Source organism: Gymnoscopelus braueri (assembly GCF_963280865.1).
Source record: "Gymnoscopelus braueri genome assembly, chromosome: 14".
Lineage (NCBI taxonomy): Eukaryota > Metazoa > Chordata > Actinopteri > Myctophiformes > Myctophidae > Gymnoscopelus > Gymnoscopelus braueri.
Window position 1 is genome coordinate 2,102,688 of NC_137619.1, and position 16,799 is coordinate 2,119,486.

Genomic DNA, 16,799 nt, shown 5'->3' on the forward strand with positions numbered 1-16,799 from the left:
TTTGAGAGATTTTAGACTAGTGTGTGGAAGTATTCCACAGCTGTGTTTCTTTTAAGTGAGTATAATATATATATATAGTATGGGTTGTCTCCAAGTGATGCTACAGCTTTGATGGCTTCATAGATTCATTTGACAGTACTCATCAGTGTTGAGTAAATTAAATGTTTTTGGTTCATTTGTTTGTTTACACATTTAGCTTTGATAATAATATGTTGAATTCATGTTAATGTGTATTTTCAGACATTTTCATTTTTGGAGAAAAACAAACAAAACAGAATGTTTCTATCACACAACGATTTGGAGGACCCCCTGTGGTAACTCTAATGCTGTGTTCACACCGGCGGATACAAAATGTACAAAGATATTAAGCTACACAGCATGTACTGTATCTGTCGCTTTGTAGCTTTGCTTCTGATGTTGAAGCCAGTTCAACTTATTTGTAGCTTTGTAGCTGTTGTAGCTTTTGTAGCAGCTACATCGGATGTGTCTTTTTGTATCTTCATGTCGTCGGCTTCCATTGAAAATTAAATGGTAGACTGTATTTTTGTCGCTGCCAGTGTGAACTCAGCACCCTAGGGGTCCCGGACCCCCTGTCTTGAAGACCCCTGCCATAACGGATGGGCCTTAAAATGAAAATACTCAAAAATAATCTTTCATTCATTCATTCATTCAATGAATGTGTTATCCTTTTAGCGTTATTGTAGAACTGTACCTCTGTACTTTTCGCAAACTGTTAATAAAGTATTCAATCAATCAGTCCATCAAAACCACACTTGGTCAAAAAGTAGAATAAAGGCAAAGCCATACCATGCAGTATTTGAAGCTGGAAGAGGTTAATTCTTCTGATACAGTATCTGACTGCCTGGTTACACTTTCATCTACCTTCCTCACAACAAGATGACTTCATCAGGGTGACTGTAAACATTTTCATCTCTATAGATAACAGTGATGCAGTCAGCCTTTGCCCCCACACAGGCAAGACATTGCAGGGGTAAAAAAGAAAAAGAAAAAAGAAAGAAAACCTCATTGTGAGAACTGAGAAGAAACGTTTTATTTCACATCCTTTGTCTCTCAGCCCTTCTGAAAACACAAGTCCATCCCTGCACTGTCTGTCAGCGCTGTCCCCATCATGTATTCCTCCTTAAGTGGTTATCGTGCTTCTCTGCCATTCCCAGCTCACGAAGATCCACACACTGTAGGGCAGTTCCCCCCCGCCTCTTCCCCCGATTTTTTTCCTTGCCAGCTTCTCTCACTCACACTCACACTCACACTCACACACACACACACACACACACACACACACACACCTCTTCCATCACTACCCCTCCTCCGACACTGTACTGTACTACACCCACATCGTGTCTTAGCGTAGTGTGGGCATTGCACTAGGACAGCAAAAATCAATGTACACTATATCATGTCATCATACCTGCTATTAATCTATAAATAGGTCAGTGACATGCACTGATGCTGCCTTGCACATGCACACCAGATCCTCATTCTCACTGTAACACCGAGTGCACAAAATATGGATCCATTCATTTGACATGCTCAGAGTGAAATAGGCTACACACTCAGGATCTGTACAGTGTGTAAAGCTTGCACGCTGCTGCATGCCGTCTTGTGTTACCCCGTTGGTTGTGTTACCTGGCTGCGTGCAATTCCAATGCAGCTCCCCATTTTATATTCCATATCCTCCTCTGGCGACGTGACTCTGGCGCTACAGGGCTGGCAGAGCACCTTTCTGCAGAACTGCATCGTTACCGGCGGCTGCAGCGAGACGAGGCATCGCCGTCGATGCTGCAAGCCGCTCTGTGCTGCTGATGATGCTGCTCCTGGTGCTGAGGCTGAGCGACCGCGGGTCTGTCCGTCTCTGTGGTTGAGTCACTGATGATGTGCTGCCCGACCGAGCGACCAAGACGCGCTCTCTGCTGCATTGCCCTGGAAATGTCTGATATGACTGTTCAAAGCTCTCTCTGTTATATAAGATAACAGATCATTATATATTTATTATTTTAAAAACACATCAAATTAAAGTCAAGAAGGATGATCTCTCTCTCTCCCCTGCCATATGAAGCTGTGCTGCTGAGCGGAGAACACAGGGAATTAAAGCACTGCTTACAGAGGAAGAAACGGTGTCTACCGCTTTAATAGACCACCGGAATTAAACGAGACATGCAGTAGATTATGGTCCGGTTTATACAATCTGAACATAAACGTTTATTGAATCAAAGCGGGACTGTAGGAAGAGTGATCATTGTTTTTTTCTATTTTCTATTTTCTATTTGAATGGCTATTCAAATCAGGCCAGAGGTTCCCAAACCTTTCTATGCCAAGGACCGCTAAAAATAGCCCTATAGCCTCTGGCTGTGGACCCCCTGGTGTGAAATGGAAAAAAGAAAGTAAAGACAAAGGACCTTATGTGGAAAAATGTAGGCCATTTTTGACAGCAATGACACGCCCAAAATAGACATAGGCTACGGACTCAATAATCTTAACATTTTTTATTTGAATTGGAAAAACATTTTTAGTGTAGGATAATGTTACTAAAAACAATATTTTTCTTTTCTTTTTCAAGTTCAGTTCTACCATTTGAATAGAAAATATACACGTGTGCACATACTCTTAACACAAAATAGTGTGGTTTCAAGTGTTGCAGACTCTTTTTAAGAATGGAGGGGGTTGAGTAGTAGTACTAGTAGTAGTGGTTGAGTGACAGGCAGGCTGGCTGAGTGACAGCCAGGCTGGCTGAGTGACAGGCAGGCCCTTCCTTCACGGCAGGGACAAGAAGAGTCAAGTTTGTTGGTTAGTAGTTCTTAAACAATTTCATGTCAGGAACCCAGGAAAATTGATAGGTATTTTAGATGCAGACCCCCATTTGAGTATATTTTGTATCAGGGACTAGGGGGTCAGAGAAGATTTTGTTAAGATGTGTCATTTTGTTTTAGTTTTTTAATAGCTGACTTGAAAGCTCAACGCATCACATTGCAACACATTGTGTGAACACATATAAAACTAGATCCTCAGGTGTCTGTGCAGCCTGAAAGTCTAGTTTAAAGTGGTCTCCATATATTTGTCCATATGTTACGTTTGTGGCGCCCACCCACGGTCCACAGTCCACGGTCCACCCGCAAGGCAATTTTATAATATATAAAATAGAGCTTAAGCGATTAACCCCCCCCTCCCCATGGACCACATATTGAGAACACCTGGCAGTGGCTGGGATAGGATAGACCGCTTAGCTTACTTGGTTTTGGTTTTGGTTTTCCTTTTCTCCTTCGACTGCTTCTGCTGTTGAAGCCGCTTGGCGTAGGTCTGGGCCATGGAGTTAACGATGGAGCACACCATGAGGAAGACGGTGATCAGCAGCACCCAGCCAAACACCCACGACAGCCAGTTCCCGTTCACGGCTTCTGTGCCTCCCTCGTTACGCAGCCTCTTCTTCTGCTCCTCCAGGTGCTGGTGGAGGGTCTCCTGGAGCCACGGTCCTATCCAGGGCACGGACCCTATAAGTGACAGAAGCTGCTCCACGATGTGCTTACTGAAGATCATGATGACAAAAACCTTCTGTATGTGCATCTTAACAAAGACTTTGCCAATCAGCGTGGCTCCAAAGAAGGTCCAAAAGGGGACCAAGTAATGACCACAGGTCATCCCGGCCAGGTCGAACAAAGGGTTTGGGACTGAAGCAAAAGCCAGGATCCCAAAGAATCCTAGTTTCTGCACCATATTTTTGACCCCCAGCTTCAGTCTAGAGATGTAACCCCGGTCAGACTCAGCCTGTTCCAGCATGTCCTCAAACTCCTCATAGTCCTCGTCCTCTGCATCGGTTCCTGACTGGCGGGCCGCCCTCGCCATGAAGTATGGAGGAAGCTCCCCGATGGCTGTGCCGATACCCCACATGCACGCCTCCAGACGCACCTTGGACATGATGGACCAGACCGAGATGCTCTCCTCTGTCCCTGCAATCTGGGGACAGGTGACATGTTCTGGGTACGGAGGCTCTGGGAAGTCTGTGGAGCCACACTCATAAGCTGCCAGGGTCACCTTTATTATATGAGGACACAGGTAGAGCAGGAAGGTGTGCACGCCGGTGCCAAGGCCGCACGATGACACTATGCCAAGGAACAGCCAATAGGCACTCCATCGAAACCACTTTGCCAGGTACTGGACGAATGTCTGGTGAGGTCCATCGGTGTGATAGATGAAGGAGAAGACAGAACTCGCCAGCAAGAACAACAACACTGTGCTCCGTCCTTCCGCCAATTTTGACATCCACTCCTTTAGGTTGGCGAGGGTCTCTAGGAGGAAATAGCGTAGCGTGACGAAAGGCCTCCTGTACAAAACCAGAGACAAGCGCTCCTCCTTGTCTTTCTGTCTCCTCTTGCTGGCTGCGGCATCTCTGGATTTGCCCTTTGCTCCATTGGCCGCCATGTCAATCACCATCTAGTGGGGGTCAGTTAATTGTCTTCAACACGTGACTAATTGTCCTCTCACCCGATGGAATTAAAATGTTCTCAGGAAAGTCCACAACGCAATTGAATTCAAACGCTTCGATAAATCACCATACTATGCCAAAATCAACATCAATTAGTTATATAAGTGGCTCACAGAGGGAGCTGAAAGGACCCAAATCAGACTCTGACACAGGTAGCGGAAGCTAAAGAACCCTGTAGCACTAATCCTGAAAATGACCACACAGGAAAGCACTATCAGTAAGATCACTGGCAAGGTGGCTTGATGATCGAACCATGAAGGCAAGGGATCAGTTATATAGGCCACTGATGACAACATGTGTCGTCACTCTTCCAAGTCATTATAATAGTCTATATTAGTGGAGCAACAGTTAATTGAACCAATCCATTTAATCCATTATTAAAAATAATAACTAATAATTGATCATTTAATAAACGTATCGATTTATTAACGAGCCCTGTTTTGGGCATGTCATTATCGGCGAAACACATGAAAGTTCTTCAAAAGCTTTCGAGATTCTTAAAAATGTCTTCAAGCTCACAACGCGTCACATTGCGACGCGTTATGAGCTTGCAGATGATGATCTACCAACAACAATATATTTTTAAATCCTGCTTCTCAATTATATGATTAATCAAAAAAGTAATCGACATAATAATCGCTTACAAAAAGTATTAATAGTTGCAGCCCTATGCGCAGCGAAAGTGGTTCTCACTTGGGTGTTGACTTTTCCCTCCTGGCTCTCAAACTGTGGAATAAGCTCCCTCTTTAGATGCATGTTGTTTAGACAGATGCTATAGGTTCATTGTTTCCCTGTAACCACATTTATTCGAGGGACTTTCTCCCACATCCTCCCAGAAGGGAATGTTGAAATGTTGCTACAATTTATAATCAATTGCAATTTACAGTCAATTGCGAATGCAATTGCATTCCATTCCAAGGGGCCTTTATCCAAAGTTCAGGGTTCAGCTCAGACACCAATGGATCTTTTGTGGCCATTGACTGTCAAGAAGAGAGCCGTATGGAACTCCAATTTTGGGCAAGACTAACGTCATATAGGTGACGTCATGTAGATTACATCAGTGCGAATTTCCATGGGCCACATTTCCCTGAAGGCTGGACCACTGCTTCTCTTTCAGAAGCAAAAGTCATCATGGCACAGCCTTGCTTGTGTACATTAGCATAATCAAAACAAGACCAGGAGACCTGGTTCTGCCAGACCCAGAATAAATTCCTTTTCCTTTTATGCCCATGTATGGACGAAAGGGGGACGGAATTGGCTGACTCTATTCAGCACTGTGATTGGCTAGCGAGACACATTTTTTAGAAGTGAGCTCCATCACTATGGGGGACGAAACTTGAACCCTCTTTTATGCCCATGTATGGACGAAATAGGGACAAAGCCTCATGTAGGCCGACCCCTTGGGTCTGGCAATTAATCTGTCACCCAGGGACTGTCCCGACCAGTAACAATGATATCAAACTCATGTCTTCAATGTGGCAATATACGATTAGATAATGATTAGACATGCTCTTATCAGCATGGTGCTGTAATATGTAATTGTCCTACTGTACCTAGAGTAACTTAAATGACTCGATGAACACTGAACACATTAAACCAATGGTTTTCAGAACTTTTTCAAGTACAAATCTCAAGCCACACCTGTACTGACTGTATGCATAGTGAAAATATCTGATCTTCCAGCTTATAACTAGTTGCATTGCGACGCCTTGTGAGCTTGTAGTTCTGCTATTTTAGCTTCTTTTTTTTATGTGTGGAAAGAAATGAAAACAATAACATTTTAATATTTTCATAAATCTTGGCCTGACATGCCCAAAATGGGACACCAGGCTGGTTTAAATATATATAATTCTTATGGTAAAGATGCACTTAGTACTGATACAGTAAATAAAAAAATCTTCATACTTTTTGTATAGAAGTACATGGCAATAATAATGTGTGGTTGTCAAAAATCCCAGGGCACAGTCTGGGAACCACAGTGCTAGATTACATTAAGTTATCTCTTGCTTGGCTGGACGGAGGGCGGTCGGAAACAGGTGAGCTGTGGCTGCATGCTGCTCTGAAACTTGTTCAGCAGTTGTTTTAGTAGCTTTCTATCTGCCCGGCTGTGCAGCAGGGGAAGGGCCTCCAAAGCCATTTTGAAGCTGGCATTGCTTTCAGAATTAAGGTAGGAAGCTACAGCATCTCTCAAAGCACAGAGTTCAAGATGGGCCAGCAAGGCTCCGTTGCTGCTGAAGGAGGACACACGCTGCATGAGGCGACTCATCTCCCCTGATACTAACTCCACAAGTCTGGACAGAACCCTGGGAACCAGATCCTCGGACACTGTGAATACCTCAGCGTGGACTGTGACGATGTTGACCAACGCTTCCTTTAAGTAGTTCCTCACATCTGCAGGCGTCTGACCGTACCTCCAGTCAAAGTTGCTGGCGTAGATGCCTGGCTCCAAGGAGTCTGTGATGGGCTCGGCCCTCCTCTTGATGTAGGCTTCAAACAGCTTTGCGTCCATCTCCCTCAGCATATTCACACTGACCCGTGTTATCTTCTCTGACCCTGTTAAACCATGTGTATCAAAGTGCTTGGCCAGGCTGAGGAAGGTGTGCCTCCTCAGGTACTGACAATTGCTGAGGATGATCAGCAGGCGTTGCTCTGGTGTGGGGCTGAACTCCTCATGAACACTGCTTAACAGATCTGGAGAGGCCAGTTCTACCGACTTGGTGCTCAGTTCTCCCAAGCAGTTTATGAAAACCTTCATGATGGCGACACAGAGCTCCGAGGCCTGGTCCTGGACCAGTTCTAGCTGGAGGACATTGATCTCCCCTGGTTTGCTCTTCATAGGCTCTTTGAGTGACTGCAGCATTTGGACCACGTACTGTTCAAACTGGGCAGGCAGACTTGTTATCCCCAATCCCTCATTATCAACAGCCCAGTCCTCTTTCTCAGCAAGTCTCTTGACATCTTCTGTGACGTGTTGTAAGGTGATCAGGAGGCACTGCACTTTCAGGTCTAGAAGCAGGCCCTGGATCACCTGCAGAAGATCATTGGGGATCTTTAAAGTAGATAGAGCTTCACAGAAACCCCTGACGGTGAGTATGATCTGTGTGAGCCAGGGACCAGAGAGCTCAGTCTTGTTCTCCCAGCCCCCGTAGAAGCTCAGCTCCCCCTGGGTAACAGTGGCGGGAAGGATAGCCCCACGCACAAGTTTCACCAACCAATGGGTCATCTCCTCAGTCATTTTTGTTAAGTCATTCTGTCTCTGTCTGGCGTGTCTGTCAGACTGTTCTCCTGTCTCAATGAAGAGGCTCCCATTAATATATGAGATCCACAGCTTCCAGAAGTTTGTCAGCTGACCGATCACAACATCTGACAACTTCTCCACAAACTTCACCTGCTGGGGGGTCTCAAAGCACCAGGTACTCGGCCGTGGCGTGCTCGGCCGTGGCATGCGCAGGTTGCCTTCTCTCTTAAGAGAAACTGTGTGTCCGATCCTGGTGAGAGCAGATGGACAAGTGTCCCCCTCCAGCTCCAGAGATTTGGCCCCAACTCTCATTCTCTGGTCATTGATGAACTTGTCTCTGCAGTTTTGCATGAACTGCAGGATCCACTTATGCTGGGCACAGAGGCACTGCCACGCTGGGTCCCCAGGGGTGTTGAGGTTGGACAAATACCTGATGTATCTCTTCTGGTCATGCAGAGTGGATGGGGTCTGCAGCAGCTTTTCCAACAGCAGATTCCTTAGTGCTTTGATCCTGTCTTCCACCTCCTCGTACACCTTTTTGAAGACGGGCACCTCAGTTTTGCCAATCAGATATTTGGCTTTCTCATAGTCGTTGATCGCCACATCGTAATTTCCCTTCTGGATATTACGTTCGATGTTGAGCGGCAGGTTGAAGAGAAACTTAAATCGCTGCAGGACGTTGAGCGCATTGCGTATCGAGTCAGCTTTGTCCTTCTGCTGCAGAACCTCCTGGAACAGAGTGTCTGCGGTATCACTTACTTTGTTGAGGACGTCCTCCAGATGCTGGGTAATTGAGCCCTCCGCCCTCTCTGTTCCGCCGGACTCCAGCCTCTGGTGGATCGCTGCCAGAGCGTCCTGGGCCTCAAAGAACATGCCGAGACCTCCTTTCAAGGAGGCCAGACTGGCCTCGTTCTTCTTAGAGGGCTGCTTCTGTAGGTTACTGGCCGCCATCTGCAAATGTTCCAAACTGGTGCCTGGGTGGTTCTCTATGAGGTACCTGGTGGCAGAGAAGTTCTCACTGGTGAAGTTTCCACTCATTCCTGGGAAAGACATCTCCATGTCCTCCTGGGGGATTTTAACCTTGTCTATCTTGCCCAGAAGGTTGCTGGGTATCAGGGAGAGGGGGAGGATGCCTTTGTTGCAGTCCATCCTCATGTCAAAGTAGTTCATCTCGTCCACCCACACAGCCGACTGGTCCAAGATACCGATCTTCTCCTGCCTGAGAAGCATGAAGGACACGGTGGAGGTGCCCTGGCCCCCAGTCTTGGTGGTGACAATTATCTCTCCCTTGTCATCCTTGGCGGGGCCCGTGCGGCACACTATCTTGCTGGCCGACATCCACTCTGCTGTCAGCAGGCAGTTGTGGCCACAGATGGACAGACCAATGAGGTCTGCGGGGCCAGTGCCCAGGTTCTCCCCACGGATGTTGATTTTGGTCCAGGCTGTGCCCTGGTTAGGTGAGATGCCCGTGACTAGGGGGGGTTGGCGGGCACGAGACATGGAGTCCTAAGGCCAATAGGAGCACAAGGACACCCAGCTCCTCACAGTTCAAAAAATTAATCTTTGGTGTTTCTTTTACATCTTTCTCTCCCAAAAGAATCCCCCTCCCAATCAGAGACTCCTAATTTACCTCTTCCCCCATACTTGGTCTATCCTATTGACATCACTGTGTTGTCACTCAGTGTATAAATAGAAGTAGTGTTGGTTCCATGGTATGGGAAGTAGGACAGATAAAGAAGGTGTGTGTACTCAGTCAAGCGCATATCTGTCCAAGCCATAGGGGTCCAAGGTTTACCCATGATGTATCTATGACGTATGACTCCATATTTGGGCAATGTTTCAACCCGATCCCACGACAATGACTTCATATGTCAATTATATGTTCCATTATAAATTATTTTGAAAAGTATAGGTACTTTCTTGGCCTACTGGTAGCCTGCACAAGAAATGTGTTGCTGATTTGGTGTTTTGCAAGATTAGACCTGGACAGACAAACAAACTGAGCCAGCTGCATGTTGCCATATTGAAGGCTATGCTACACTATAGTTGTCCTTATTCGAATCAGATAGTGGACATTTTTGTTCATGGCTAAGTGAATGTGTCTGGTTTTCATTATTGGGCATGAAAATACAATTCTGATACATCATTTTGTGAAGCACAGTTGAATGTTCATTTGATATGTTGCAGTACACAGTACACTGTTTACTTTTAAAGGTGTAATGTGACAATGCCTTAAAATGAAGGCATTTTAATCATAACAAAGTCTGCAAGCTGTTGGGTTTCTGTGTTTATCCACGTTGATATATTCTAGAATTGTTGTACTGTGCACGTTTTAAGAATTGTCAATAAATTATTCAATATAATTCAAAACCTTTGCCCAAATATGGAGATGACTCATGTCATAGTATAGTACACTACTGACATCATAGATAACTGATATACTCTGCTAGTCCATATACCTACCTTTACAACCTGAACAGATCTCAAACAACACCTAACCTTATTTCATACCTGCCACAGGGATATAAACACATATTTATACACAGTCACCAGTGTATAAATACAGGAATCACGCTCCTTGCTCAGCATCTTCAGTGATCACATTTCTCAGATGTCACTGTAAAAAAACATTATGGTTCATGACCGTGATTTCTACATTGGCCTCGGGCTAGCCATCAGTTCCAGCATCTTCATCGGAAGCAGCTTCATCCTCAAGAAGAAAGGGCTTCTACGCTTGGCAAGAAAGGGCTCAATGCGAGCCGGGCAGGGTAGTCACGCCTATCTGAAAGAGTGGCTGTGGTGGGCCGGCTTACTAACAATGGGGGCTGGAGAAGCAGCCAACTTCGCGGCGTACGCCTTCGCCCCCGCCGCTCTGGTCACCCCTCTGGGTGCCCTCAGCATGCTCTTCGGCGCCGCCCTGTCCTCGTATTTCCTGGCAGAGCGGTTAAACCTGCACGGGAAGCTCGGCTGCTTGCTCAGCATCTTGGGCTCCACCACCATGGTGATCCACTCTCCTCAGGAGGAAGAGATCCAGAGCCTTGATCACATGGTCACCAAGATGGCCGACCCGGGTTTTGTCGTCTTTGCTACTCTGGTCATCGTCGTGGCTCTGGTCTTCATATTCGTCTTGGGCCCCCGCCACGGTCAGACCAACATCCTGGTGTACATCGTCATCTGCTCTGTGATCGGGGCGCTGTCCGTGTCCTGCGTGAAGGGACTGGGCATCGCCATCAAAGAGGCCAACGCCGGGAAGCCTGTGTTCGGCAAGTGGCCGGTGTGGATCCTGCTCCTGGGCCTGGTGGCCTGCGTGAGCACGCAGATTAACTATCTGAACAGGGCTCTGGACATCTTTGACACCTCCCTGGTGATGCCCATCTACTACGTGTTTTTCACCACGTCCGTGCTCACCTGCTCGGCGATCCTGTTTAGGGAGTGGGAGCACATGGGCGCGGAGGACGTGATCTGCACCCTCAATGGCTTCCTCACCATCATCCTGGGCATTTTCCTGCTCCACGCGTTTAAAGACGTCAACCTCAGCCTGACCTCCATGAAGAAGGACGACAATGACTTACCCACAGCAAACGGACAGCATGGCTTCCCACAGCACATATGAACTGCTACACCAGTGATTCTCTATGGCTTCCCACAGCACATATGAACTGCTACACCAGTGATTTCTCTATGGCTTCCCACAGCACATATGAACTGCTACACCAGTGATTCTCCATGGCTTCCCACAGCACATATGAACTGCTACACCAGTGATTTCTCTATGGCTTCCCACAGCACATATGAACTGCTACACCAGTGATTTCTCTATGGCTTCCCACAGCACATATGAACTGCTACACCAGTGATTCTCCATGGCTTCCCACAGCACATATGAACTGCTACACCAGTGATTCTCCATGGCTTCCCACAGCACATATGAACTGCTACACCAGTGATTCTCCATGGCTTCCCACAGCACATATGAACTGCTACACCAGTGATTCTCCATGGCTTCCCACAGCACATATAAACTGCTACACCAGTGATTCTCCATGGCTTCCCACAGCACATATGAACTGCTACACCAGTGATTCTCCATGGCTTCCCACAGCACATATAAACTGCTACACCAGTGATTTCTCTATGGCTTCCCACAGCACATATGAACTGCTACACCAGTGATTCTCCATGGCTTCCCACAGCACATATGAACTGCTACACCAGTGATTCTCCATGGCTTCCCACAGCACATATAAACTGCTACACCAGTGATTCTCCATGGCTTCCCACAGCACATATAAACTGCTACACCAGTGATTTCTCTATGGCTTCCCACAGCACATATGAACTGCTACACCAGTGATTCTCCATGGCTTCCCACAGCACATATGAACTGCTACACCAGTGATTTCTCTATGGCTTCCCACAGCACATATAAACTGCTACACCAGTGATTTCTCTATGGCTTCCCACAGCACATATGAACTGCTACACCAGTGATTTCTCTATGGCTTCCCACAGCACATATGAACTGCTACACCAGTGATTTCTCTATGGCTTCCCACAGCACATATGAACTGCTACACCAGTGATTCTCCATGGCTTCCCACAGCACATATGAACTGCTACACCAGTGATTCTCGACTTTTTACTTGTCAAAGACCCCCAGTTTGAAATGCATTAGGCCACGGCCCCCGGCCCATTTATTACAATTATTTTCAAATCTACACAGCAAAAATACACTAGCCTGGTTCCATACCATAGACCCCGCCCACTCTCTGAGTGGACTGCCTCTTGGTCTGGACTTGTAAATGTGAACCTAGGACTTCTCCGGTACAAAATGCATTGTCCCATGAGAGGCGGAGGTGGACGTGGGGATCCCTTAGGATTGGTTTAGGGAATTTCTAATCCCCTCCCCCTTGTAATCACCGACACTGGAGCCAAATTCAGACTGAAGCTCCACGCAGCTTCATAATACACTCCAATCTACACTGCAAAATTATCATCGTTAATTTAACTCTGAGAGTGTACAAATGGAACCATAGGACACCCCCCCCCCCACCACCACCACCACCATTTTGGCATTGAACATTGGAACACATAAATTTACATTTCTGTTTAGCCTTTTACGTAGGCTTTGTAAACAAAAACTACACAAGGCAGATATGACAAATATAGCCAAAATAGCTGATCTACAAGCTCACAATTAGTCTACAAGGTTGGCCTGTGACCTTGTAGAGCTGCTGTTTTAGCTATTTTTTGTTTATTTCATTTTTTAAATGAACATTTTTCAACATTTTGGGAAATGTTTTCCCTAAATGCCTAAAATGGACAACAACAGGGAAATTATGGAAATATGACATTCATCAAACCATTCTCACAATTATGCAAAATAATTGTGGTTAGCTCAAACAGTTTCGATCGGGCAATTATGTAATAATTGTGACAGGCCTAGATGTATTTCACATTCATACTGATCTTCCTTTTTTAGGATATAGCTACCATTGACTGCAATTGAAAATGACAGAGAGATGCATCTCACAGTGCACTGTTGTTGAACAATAATAAAATGTGCAATAGAGTGCACATCTTCATTGAAACCTTTCAGTGTTGTCAATTACTGCCCCCTTGTGTTTACTTGTGGTAATTCTGTTCATACAGTATACAGTCCAGCTTACTAAGTATTATAAAAACATGTCCTGATAGGCTAACCTCCATAAGTAATGCACTTTTGCTTTAAACTTGAATATTATGTAATCAATGTGACATGTATTGCCTGATTCCAATTTTAGGTTTAACCACTTAAGCCCTATTCAAGTTATTTCTACAAGCTCACTCATCAGCAATTTTTTAACATTTGTGAAAATATTCACTACAAATAGTAGTGAGAAGGATGAGGCCGCACGACTCTTAGCCACGATGAAAAGATGTATTCAAAGGTCACAGGAAACCATGCGCTCGAGTGGCGCAGTGGTAAAGTCCCTGCCCTCCACCACAGAGGTTGTGGGTTAGAATCCACCGTGTGGTGCATCCGGCTTTGTCGGGCGTCTACACCAACACAATCGACCCGTGTTCAGGGGGAGGGAAGCCGGGCGGGGAGGAGATATATGTCACTGCATGTAATCCTACAGGCTGGGGGGGGGGGGCACCTGTCAGCGGGGAGTGTTGGGCGGGAGGAGTAGGATGAAGGCTCTACGTCCTCCTGGTGGGGGCTCCTCACTGGCAGGTGAGTCAGTAGGGTACAACACAGAGATGTGTGTGGGGAGGAATTAATTGGCATGACGACTGAATTTGGTAGAAAAGGGGTTAAAAAATGATTGGCTACTCTAAATGTATTAAAAAATAAATAAATACCATACAAAGTTACAGGAAACCAACGTTTCGACAATAGTCTTCATCAGAGTTTAGATCACTACAAATAGTTACCATCAGCATATCCTACCCATCTATATTACAATTGGCTAATGGGAGGGCGGACGGGCGGGCCTCTGACGTCATTCTGACTCAAATACCACAAATCACTATGACAACATAACCATGAATCACTATGACAACATAACCATGAATCACTATGACAACATAACCATGAATCACTATGACAACATAACCATGAATCACTATGACAACATAACCATGAACAAACTATGAGTCACTATGACAACATAACCATGAATCACTATGACAACATAACCATGAACAGACCATGAATCACTATGACAACATAACCATGAATCACTATGACAACATAACCATGAATCACTATGACAACATAACCATGAATCACTATGACAACATAACCATGAACAAACCATGAGTCACTATGACAACATAACCATGAATCACTATGACAACATAACCATGAATCACTATGACAACATAACCATGAACAAACCATGAGTCAGCTCCATATGGGCACAAAAGGGGGCATGTGGCATGCCCATATATGAGCATATACTGATGACATCAGGAATCTCCACACATGGGCAGAAAAGGACTATACAGAGATCTTTGCCGATATATGGGCATACTGATATGCCCATATAAGGAGACATTAGAGAATAAGAAACGGGCATATGCCCATATATGGGAAATGGGCATATACTGATGACATTGGCCGCGTTTCCCAAAGAGATTCGTAGAGATGCTGCGTAGAGATCCTGTGCAGGTCCTACGACGGGTCTTACGTGCGTCCACAGAGGCTGCGCGGTACCTTAGCAGGCACGTAGATTTCAGGTCATGCGCAGCCTACGCAGCTTGCGTAAGAGCCTGGGACCCGGCAAAACCTACGCTCTACCCTCATTAGCAGCAGCTGGTTGTCGTAGGTTCCCACGTCCACAGCGTTACGTGTCTGCTAAAACTACATTCGGGCAACAGCATGCACGTATCCTACTCTCCTCCTACTCCTGGGAGAGGCGTAGCCCTGAGTGCTGTCCTACGCAGCAGTTTGTTACGAGCGCCCCTATTTCGCTACACCCATCGTAGCGAAATAGATCTATGAAAAGACCGACCGACCGACCGAACACACACACACACACACACACACACACACACACACACACACACACACACACACACACACATATAATTTATATATATATATATATATATATAGATATATAGATATATAGATATATAGATATAGATAGCTGTCAACGCACTGCGACATGCCGTGTCGATAGCTTGCAGATCTGTTCTTTTGGGTAGGGCGAGCGGCTGCGCTGCTTCGTCCTCTATGCATGAACCCGAAGTTTACAAATTGTACTCTCACGATGATCCGATCATCTGATAAAAATATTAAGCATATGCCAAGTTAACTAAGTCCCCAGTTCCTCTCACAAAGTGACAGCTGTTAAGCTCGCCATGTGTATAAATGGTTAAAAAATCTTTTGAAAATAGCAGATCTACAAGCTCACAACGCCTCACAAGCTTGTAGATCTGCTATTTTCAAAAGATTTTAATACATATTAAATTTGGGAAATGGGACATTTCTTTACTTTTGGTATTTTAAGTATATTTAATTGACTTGCATAATGGGGACACTTTAGTGTTTTATTTACCTTGCAGATGTCACCTCACCGCTGTAATTTAATTCATAAATATATTATTCAAAAGTTGTATTTGGAGTGGACTGCTTCAGGACATCTGACAGTTGGCTCTGGTATTTTGATGATCCATTTCACTGTATATATTCGCAAAGGGAGTTTAAACTGCTGTGTAGCGTAGGACAGCACTACGTAGTTTACGTAGGCTTTACGTAGGCTTCGTCCAGGAGGTCTTTACGTGCATGCTGTCTCCGAATGTAGTTTTAGCACACACGTAACGCCGTGCGCTTGAGAACCTACGACTATTGTGTCTCCAGAAGCCAGTTTAGATGGCACGTAGGGCACACACAGCTGCTACTAACGAAGATAGTGCGTAGGGGGGTTGCTACTGCGCAGCTGCGTGGAGGCTCTTACGCAGCTTCTAGGCTACGCACGAGCTCAAATTCGTTTGAGAAACCCGGCCATTGTGGATCATACTTTTTTTGCCAGACCCAAGGGGTCGGCCTACATGAGGCTTTGTCTGTCCCCCTTTCGTCCATACATGGGCATAAAAGGGACCTCGGTCTGTCCCTTTCGTCCCCATGTCTGTCCCCCTTTCGTCCATACATGGGCATAAAAGGGACCTCGGTCTACATGAGGCTTTGTCTGTCTTTGTCATGAGGCTTTGTTTGTTTGTCTGTCCCTCTTTTCCTCTTTTCTGTCCCTCTTTTTGATTGGCCAAGCTTAGCGTGACGTAGTGCTCTGATCTTATAAAGTGGTTTGTAGGTGTGTTGCAGCGTACTAGGAATTTATTCTGGGTCTGGCAGAACCAGGTCTCCTGGTCTTGTTTGTTTACATTTTAACAACACAAATCTGGTATCGGGGCCTCTGGCACACAATATTTTCAAATGGTGGTCTGCACTGTGGACGAATACATATTAATTTGAGGGTCCTTCATTATTGCTTAAACAATCATTAAGACATTAGTAAACAAGCCCAAATAAGCAACTACACTATACTAAAATATGCCCCAAAAAAACAACCTGCAACT

At 45.6% G+C, this 16,799-nt stretch overlaps 3 protein-coding genes across 3 annotated transcripts; 1 reads left to right on the forward strand and 2 right to left on the reverse strand.

The window, feature by feature from the left end:
- Positions 1-3,243: 3,243 nt before the first annotated feature.
- LOC308100026 (vacuole membrane protein 1-like) lies at positions 3,244-4,434 on the reverse strand (the record flags this gene model as incomplete). The annotated part of the gene is made up of 1 exon (XM_080448927.1): positions 3,244-4,434. The coding sequence occupies one exon, from the start codon at positions 4,432-4,434 to the stop codon at positions 3,244-3,246; it is 1,191 nt and encodes a 396-aa protein (XP_080305053.1).
- A 2,060-nt stretch (positions 4,435-6,494) lies between these two features.
- Positions 6,495-9,236, reverse strand: LOC308100895 (exocyst complex component 2-like; the record flags this gene model as incomplete). The annotated part of the gene is made up of 1 exon (XM_080450069.1): positions 6,495-9,236. The coding sequence occupies one exon, from the start codon at positions 9,234-9,236 to the stop codon at positions 6,495-6,497; it is 2,742 nt and encodes a 913-aa protein (XP_080306195.1).
- Positions 9,237-10,368: 1,132 nt separating this feature from the next.
- LOC308100027 (magnesium transporter NIPA2-like) lies at positions 10,369-11,349 on the forward strand (the record flags this gene model as incomplete). The annotated part of the gene is made up of 1 exon (XM_080448928.1): positions 10,369-11,349. The coding sequence occupies one exon, from the start codon at positions 10,369-10,371 to the stop codon at positions 11,347-11,349; it is 981 nt and encodes a 326-aa protein (XP_080305054.1).
- Between the last annotated feature and the right edge of the window lie 5,450 nt (positions 11,350-16,799).